An 8,950-nucleotide genomic window follows, 5' to 3' on the forward strand; every position below is an offset into this window, starting at 1 on the left:
CTCAGACTGGTGCCCCTTCCCCAAGTTGGGCACTGCCGTGCTTGGTGTAGGGGCAGGGGGCTTTGCCTCAGTGCTCCCAAGCAGGCTGGAGGAGGCTGTTCCCCCACCGTGTTCCCCAGAGACCAGTCTGGGGTAGGCATGTAGGTCTTTTCCTGCTGTTCCACTCCCCCATGGGACTGAGTGGAGCATGCATTGTCATCTCCAGATTTGAATCACCCCAGTCTCAGGAAGGTGTGGAGAGCGGGAGAGAGAGGCTGTCTGCAGTCTGAACACCTCTACTACTCCCTCTTCTGGAAGGATTTCTCTGGTGCAAATTTCTGAGAAATTTCCATGGTAGAAATGACCTTCTGTGCACAACCAATGTCAGTTATAAATGTAGCCTACCACAGATGGCGTTAAAAACTTGCAGAGAGGAAAGAGTGGGGGAGAATGACTAGGAGTCTGGCTTGACAGTAACAAGTCATGGGGGGGCACTGATGTTGCAGCTGGGAAATATTCAGGAACCAGACAATCTCAGAAACTTGGAAATTGAGTCAGAAGTTTTTTTGTACCCACCAGCTTTTAACTTGTAAGACTAATTCACAACAGGATCATTTTAAGGTTGATGCAGTTCTTGGGGTAAATCTTTTAAAAAATCGTATTGTGAACTGTTTCTGTATTGGATGGAAATTTTGTTATTGAAAGACAGAATTTTCATTTTAAAATCACTTTGAACATTTGGCTTATTTATTGCTTTCTTTATTTCCATATTAGCCACAGTCCCCACCCCTAACCCCTACTAGTTTATACACATCCAGTACTCCTAATGGGTCCCAGTATCCCATATTCTCCATTGAACCAGTGCATTATTGCATGAGTGACATAAAAACAGGGAAGCCCAGAATTCCTTCTTTCAGAAGCCTCAAAAGAGGGGTAAGTTTGATAATGAGTTGAAAATGCATGATGGGCTATGAGCAACGTGTTTGTGATGTGGCTTTTCTAATACTCTCCACCCTCATTATAAGGCTCATACTATATTAAATACACTCTGATAAAAGATCACTTTCAGGCTATTTTGCTTCCTTCTGTGTAGAAGTTACTCTCATTTCAAAAACTCTTCTTTATAACATGCAAAATGGTTGGCTCTAAAAGAAGGGTGTTATAAGGAGGGTGCTGGGTATGTGTTTGATACCTTTTATTTTGTTGTTGTTCACATTCACAACTGTCTTACTACCATTATGTAATGTTTTTTTAAAATGATATATCATTGGCTGTACAGGCACCCAAAAAAGAAACTGAGAAATGTCTTTTTTGCTAATTATAATTCAAATAGTAGAGACTGATTCTCAGAAACTGAAATAAGGGGGAAGTATCCATCTCTCTATAGTTGATATGCTGTAGTGTGCAGTATTTACAGATGTTAAAGCATCATTCATTTTTTATAATGCATTATAATCTTTTAATGCAGTGTATTACTCTTAGTAGTTAAATTGCTTTTGTTTTTCAATTAAAAAAATACCTTCCATCAATTTTAATTAATACTGAATGCCATTTTCTTGGTTTCTATCAGGGAAATGCATTTTCTAATTTATAATGGCATATTCTGCAAATGGGATCTGTTCTGAGGACAATAAAATTGAAAAGTTGAGTGGTTTCCTAGCAACATATGTAGTACTAGTGATAAATGAACCAGCATGATCCCATTATGTTAGTGAAACAGTCTGCCTCATTTATGTAAGATTTATAGCATTTATTGATCCACATAATCAGAAAATTAGATACATATGGATAGATTTAGTTCCCAATTTTTATGGTATTAAAGAAAAGATAAGCCTTCTGTTTCATGCTATATATCAGCCATGGCTTGATTATATTGATCTAGAGCAGAGATCAGAGTCCAGCATGTCACTTGGTATTCAGGTTAATGATTAAAGGAGCTCTGACTCTTATTGTTAGTTACATTTTAGTTTATTTTAAATTTACTTTAACTTACTCCAACTAGTGCCAGCCGAGATCAAGCCTATAGCTATCCATAGGCCTTCTCTTGGTACCTACATCCCAGGTTGCATAGGATCTCTATAGTCATCTAAATTCTTTATGGAAGAATGGTTTCTCCTTTCCTTTCCTGTCAATTTATCTTATTTTTTTCTGGCCAGAAGGGTGTAAGGACCATTTGGAGTGGATGGTGAAATAACACCAGTCTCTATCATTTCCCTTTTTTCCTAATTACTGATCATGCCAGCTACTAATTCAAGAAGCAAGACCTGGTTGCAGTTTTACCCAACTACAGTCTCTTATTGAAAGCAGTTTGGTGGCAGCTGCATTAGTGTGTTCTGAAGAGATGTCTGCTTACCTGCTATTTTGTAGTTTATAACTGGTTGATCAAAAGTAAAACAGAAGAGTTAGTGAATGCAATGTAATGTGGCATTCCTATAAAAATAACAAGAATCATTAAGCTCAGTGCCCTGCAATATCAAATATTAGTCTATCTTTTGTAAAGCTGCAGAGTAGCTAGTACAAATAAAATAACTGAGCATACATTTACAAATATTGCTATATCATGCAGGAACGTTAATCATGTATTATGTAATATTATCACGTACTGAGGAAACAGATACATTCTGCTGCAAGCTAAACAATTTAACAGCCTTTATTGGATTGCCTATATCATGTAGCAGTTTAATATTTTTACATATTCTGATTGAAAGTTAAATTTTAAAAAAATATTGTATAATGTCACTGTTATCACAATACAGTGGTTTCTACTGTTTGTAGCAAACAAAACATTTTCTGAATGGTTTTAACACCCTCTGCTATCAATTTGCATCTTAATTTCTCTCATTTTTAATTGAAATTCTTCTGTAAATTGGCATATAAAAGGTCCAGGAGCTGAACACGTTACATATTTTGCTGACCTGCCCTGCACAAGGTTTTACTCAAGAAACATTTGAACAACAACATAAAACAGTTAACTGTTCTCATTAGGGTCTATGCTTCATGCATCAAGACTCCCCATCAGCAAGTGTGCATAGAAAACAAAAACCACTGTTCACTTTTACCACTTCCCATACAAAATTGTGCATAACTGCTTGAGTACCTCTGTGTTTGTATTAAGGAAAAGAAAGAATGCAAATCTCATTATCTATTATAAACAAAGGGAAAGCAATGGTACAAACCAGACTCTTCAGCTAATGGTTAGTGCTACATCAGTGTTATGTTAATTAGTAAATTATATTGTTGTTCCAGTTTTGAAATGTTCAGTGAATTTAGTGCTTGAGAGGGGTGCCAGCTTCAGATTAATCAGAACTGAAATCTCAGGTTCAGAGTAAGTCTTATCAGAAGCAGCAGAAGTATAAGCTACACCCACGTTTCATTGCCAGTGTTCCTTAGCCCACATCTGGGCAGACTGCCTCTAGAGATTATAGTTCCGTTTCCATCCTCGCAGCATACTTAGACTTTATTGTGGAGCTAGGGTGTCATTTGAAGGTGCCTGTTTAAAAGGTTCCCTTCTCCTTACTAGAGAGTCAGACAAAGCAATACCTCTACTCTTTCATGCGTCACTGGTCCGTAGTGGTACATGAAGGATTCTGGTTACAGCTAATGTGGTGAATATATGAACTACTGAACAATCATACAGTGCTCTGCTGGAAAGGTTCCCACAAGTTTGGTAGGTTCACCTTGAGTGTCACAGGTCCCGGGGATGCTGCACCTTGCTAGAGCCCTGCCATCCCAGTGCAGTAGTCCAACCTGGCATGCTGCATTTGTTTTCTCTGAAAGCAAAGTTTTGTTCACTCTATCAGTTCAGCTACTTATTTTGAATAGGGCAGCAATAATCAAGTGTACAGCTAGGAACGTAGGGCTGGAAGGGGCCTGCTGGACCATCAAGAAAAATAAAATGAAACTATTAAGCTTGAAGCTATTGAAAAAAGATTTGGTGCCATCAACAGGAAGCCTCTCCATTTTGTATGTTGGGACAGTAACACTCTTAAAAAGGATGGCAGCGTTAACTAGCCAGAATTACCAAATGTCTTTATATATAGTGGGCAAGCCTTTCATCTTCATCAATTTCTGCTGCTTTGTACAGTGTTTGCTGTATGTTTTGCTTTTCTTGTAATGTAGAAATATATTTGCGTATTGCTGGAAATACTACAATTGAGAAGTTGTTAAATGTAGCCATGCCTGGTAATTCCACAAGATAAATTAACCATTAGCATTTAGTGCAAACTTTATTTGCCAGTAACTTTCTCTGTGAAGCTCACTTCACACAATTGTATTTTGCTAAAAATTGTGTTGCTAGTAAAATGAATCTTAGTTTTGAATTAGTGAAACTATTTAAATTTTTTTAATTTGAAAGCTATATTTTAGGAATAAACCTTCGTCTGACTAAATGATGGTTGCATGAGAATAATTTCCCATTTCTTTCTGTTTTCAATTGAACTGTTCAGTGGTCGGTGAAGATGGTAAGCCTGTGTGCTGATCTGTCTGCTGTACTTCTGCTAAAATAGCATGAAAGTAACCTCTTGAAATTGTTTCCATATCATAATTGCTTTGAGTCAGGTGCTGAAAACATTTGCAGATTTTTCACCTTGTATACATGATTTTTTTTTGGGATCATCCATGCTCTATGTGAACTAATTAGATATGTGATCTAGCTGTAATTAACTGATTTTGGAGTTAAGGTTAAAAAATTTTATGAGTTGGTAATAATGAAAATATATTTAATGATTTATCATGGATTGATAGCAAAGCTCTTAACTATGTAAATTACTTACGTGAAAGGAATATGTAAGTTTTATAAAGAAGAAACACGAATAGAAAGGAAAATTGGTCTTACAGAATTTTTATAGCAGTTGCAAGGGAAATACTGTATTCCAGATGCAGTGCACAGCTGTTGCAGTGACTGAAAATTCCAGAGCATGCCTATTACTGTGTATTTAGTAAGAGGGCTCTGCTGTTCTGATTTTACTAGAGGGTACCACCAAAGTTAATTTGTAAGGAGAGGCAGTGGTAACTTCAATGTATTCATCCTTTTTTCATTTCTTATTATATTAAAAAAAAAAAAAAAAAAAAGCCTGAAAGGATTTTTTCTGCAAAAAAAGTGCTAATGGTTGTGCATATTCTATGCTAGAGACAGTGGTTTTTGATTTCCCTGCTTTTCTTGGATGACTTGAAAAAACTTTTTTGTGATATCACAAACACCAAGGAGCTGCAAATAAGCAGTTAGAGGAAAAGTAATTTTTTTTAGACAAACAGTTTAAAACATGGGGTTGGTTTTTGTGAGTCAGTGCTCATTTAACTCAGAATCCTCACATGGTTAGAAGATGTGCTGTCCTTATTAAATTTTCCTCCTTGCAGGTCACCCTTTAATGGCTGTTCCTTTTTCTATGCTTAAAACTATTGTCTAAATAACTAGGGCCTTCAGTGTAACATTTTTAGTAATTAGTATTATGAACTCTAAAACATGAACCTGATCTTTTCCCCCAAAAGCATGCATTCCTACTCCTTCTGTATGGAGACATGTATCTGTCACTAAGGTGTGAGCTTTTGGCAGAAACCCCTTTACAAGGGTATTCATGTGCACCCACATAATTAATTGATAGGCCTACTCATCCTGTATTAAGCTGTGATAAGGTCACTGTCCCCTCTGCAGGATTGGGTCCATGGTGGATATTTTTTTAACTTACATAGTAACTTAAAGCTAACATGACTTGAGTGCTTGAAGTTAGTTTTATGCAAAATTTCACTATTAATGGGCAAGCAACAAATTGCTCTTCTTCCAGAACTTCCTACTGTTAATTAAAACAGAAAAATGACTTGAAATGCTTCAGTAGGTTTCATTTAGTGCAGTCTGATTAAACGGTTTTGATGTTACTAGTGCCATCTATATATTGTATAAACTTCATTTCGTTCCTGGTAAAATTTTAGCTTACATTTACAATAAATAAAGCAGGACCTAATGAAGGACTTAGACATACATGTGTTAAAAATTATTGTTCACGTACAGGAGTTGGTGACATTTCTTCTTAAAGATAGCCTATGGTGTTACAGACCAATTTATTAAAGGGAAATAGTATATGATTTGGGATGAATATCATACTTGTGTTGTTTTTCTTTTGATAGTAGAAACAGACAGACCAGGGAGATAGCAAACCATATACTCAGTGTTTTTCTGGTTTTTAGTTGTAGCTGGAATTATGGTTTGATACAGTAGTTAATGCTTCCTGTTCTTAGCTTATGAACTCTGCTCTTTTTGTAATGGCTGGAAGAATTGTGGTTTGGCTTCTCTGTTTAAATATTTATGGATTATAAATTATTAATGAACCCAGCCCAGCTGTCATTAAAGGCAGAGGCAGCATTCCTCTTGACCTGAGTCTGACACTACTGGGTTGTAGGTCTGGGTGTATGTACAAAAGAATTTGCCACAGTTAAATATCATTTTAACAGGAGCATACAGTAAGTTATCCTGGGAATACTGGTGATGGGGTGTAATCCACCGAAATGAAGGCAATTTAGGTAGTTTAATAACTGCACATAAAACTGTTTTTGTTTGTTGATGTTGCTGAGGGTCAGTAAATGATTACTGCTATTGTGAAACTTCCTTTGAATTGACATTTTGTTTGTAAGTTTTGTTGCTTTTCAAGTTGACCACATTGGTCACTGGCAAACTAAGTTTGCATGGTGTAAACTATAAAACAGAGAAATATAGTCTCTGCTTCCTCACAGCTCACAAAAGCTATTAAGTCAGTTTTCTGTTGGTGTGTATGCTAGGTCAGCTAACAGTCTATGTGTGTGTGACTCCTGGCATACATAGATTTTTCTCATTTGTTATTTTGACAGTGTCCAAAACTGTCCTTGGTGCATCAGCATATGGATTGGATTAGAGGTTGTCCCTTTCCCAGACGTGTCCACTTTAAATTCAGACATGAAGTGACAGAACAAAACAATATGGCAGGGACAAGGGAGGGAAGTGCTTAGCATTTTGGCAGTAAAAACGCACATTTACTAGTTTAGGTGTTTGTCAACAGATCTGTGTGTATAGCATAGTTGCTAAGGAGGTTCATCCTGCTGCCTCACTTCAGTGAACACTGTTTGTGTGTGGATTGTTAGTAGCAATAACTATAGGAAGTTTAGTCTTTGCGTGTTTGATAACAGTGTTTATCCTTGCAGGGCCCCGCACTGGAAGATTTCAGCCACCTGCCCCCAGAACAAAGACGTAAGAAGCTGCAGCAGAGAATCGATGAACTTAACAGAGAACTCCAGAAAGAAACAGACCAGAAGTAAGTGTGATGCTTACAGATCAGTTTTTCACCTATTTCTTTCTAGTTTTCTCATTTGAGCCAAAAGGGTTTTAAAGTTAAAGTGCTCTAAGTGGTCTATCCACCCTTTGAATCTGTTAGTGTCTATGCTTTATGGTCACGTGGTTTGTTGTTACAAGTCTTCTCTGTTTTTAATGGCAATTTTTGTATTACCCATTGTGAATACTGTATGTGGTGTTACAGGTGATCAGCACCTTTGAAAAGCAGGTCTGTCGCCTGCTTTTGGTGCATCCCCTTAGAAAACCTGGGTAATTAGAAACCCTTTAGAAATTAGCTTTTATAGGAAAAGCTGAGAGAGGTGGGTTTAGAATAGATTATAGTGAAGAGGAGGTAGGGAGGAACCAACATTTTCACTGTCTGTGCACAGAGTACACAAAGACACTGGGAGGGGAAGCAGAATGCTGGTGTCTGCCCTTGGAGAAGAGCTAAGAGGAGTGAAAGTTGAGGAGACAGGAATGCTTTCCTCATCCTTCCTACCCTGAGGGCGGTAGTGCCTTGGAGCAGGGAGGAGCTTATATTTATAGTTATCCTTTCCAATGCTTTGCTTAATTAATCAGTACTGTTATTTATTACTTGTAATACTGTAGTACCCCGGAGCCCTAGTCATGGGCCAGGCCCAGGTGAATAAAGTATTGCTTGAACAATCATCCCTTTAGGTTTATGGGACTGAGAGAGATGTGCTCATATTGACAGTGTGTCCATGTATCTTATTACAGAGATGCACTTATCAAAATGAAAGATGTTTATGAAAAAAACCCACAGATGGGAGATCCAGGCAGTTTGCAGCCAAAATTAGCTGAGACCATGAGCAATATGGACCGTCTTCGAATGGAAATACACAAGAATGAGGTTAAACACCTATGAAGCTCTTTCATGGAAGATGCGTTGAAACATTATTTTCCCCAGTGATTACAAACAGTGGTCAGAAATTTACTTGGTTTGAAGAAGTTGGCTTGACTCAGTTTTCCATAGAGTGCTCTTCCTTCCCTCCTTTACATATATCCATAGCTCAATGGAGAAAATATATACTTGCTTGTCAAAAATGCTAAGTAAAACTTTACAATAAATCTACATCTCACACTTTTTCTGTTATTTGTGTTAAGTATTTCAAAGTGAGGGCTTCTGACATTTTCTCAAAACCAACTACTGAGAGTATTGGCCAAACTGAGGTGATAGCCTTGATCTTCAAGCAGAACAGCAGGAATGAGGGTTTGCATGAAGATACGCAGTATTTAACAAACAACAGGGATCCATTTTAGCATGTAAACTCCATTCTCTGAAGTGTGTTGAAGAACTAAACTTGGTGATATGGAGCATTTGCTGGTTCAGAATGGATTTTCTGTTAATAGTGACTCTGGTTGTTTTATGTTTTCTTGAAAGGCTTGGCTTTCTGAAGTTGAAGGTAAAGTAGCAGCAAGAGGTGACAGGCGGCACAGCAGTGACATCAACCATCTTGTAACACAGGGAAGAGAGAGGTCATTATTTCAGCTGTCCTTCTGTTGAAGCTATCTTGAATTTCTCGGTTGTTTTGGATGTTATTGTTATAGCTACAACCATATGGTCTCTACGCAGCAGTGACTCTCCTTAGAACTCTCAAGTTTCCAGATATGTTGTATATCTAGGCTTGGCAGAATTGATTTTTTTTTTTTTTTTTT

At 37.4% G+C, this 8,950-nt stretch overlaps 1 protein-coding gene across 1 annotated transcript in view; it reads left to right on the forward strand.

Annotated features, from left to right (window-relative positions):
• FNBP1L (formin binding protein 1 like) overlaps nucleotides 1-8,950 on the forward strand; it is a 72,442-nt gene that overhangs the window by 58,146 nt on the left and 5,346 nt on the right. The window contains exons 10-14 of the mRNA XM_019501630.1: nucleotides 754-912; nucleotides 4,425-4,439; nucleotides 7,147-7,256; nucleotides 8,012-8,144; nucleotides 8,676-8,770. Of these exons, the coding sequence (XP_019357175.1) occupies nucleotides 754-912; nucleotides 4,425-4,439; nucleotides 7,147-7,256; nucleotides 8,012-8,144; nucleotides 8,676-8,770 (512 nt within the window). The remainder of the gene's footprint in view (nucleotides 1-753; nucleotides 913-4,424; nucleotides 4,440-7,146; nucleotides 7,257-8,011; nucleotides 8,145-8,675; nucleotides 8,771-8,950) is intronic.

This window comes from Gavialis gangeticus, unplaced genomic scaffold (assembly GCF_001723915.1).
Source record: "Gavialis gangeticus isolate Ggan-Ray unplaced genomic scaffold, GavGan_comp1, whole genome shotgun sequence".
NCBI lineage: Eukaryota > Metazoa > Chordata > Crocodylia > Gavialidae > Gavialis > Gavialis gangeticus.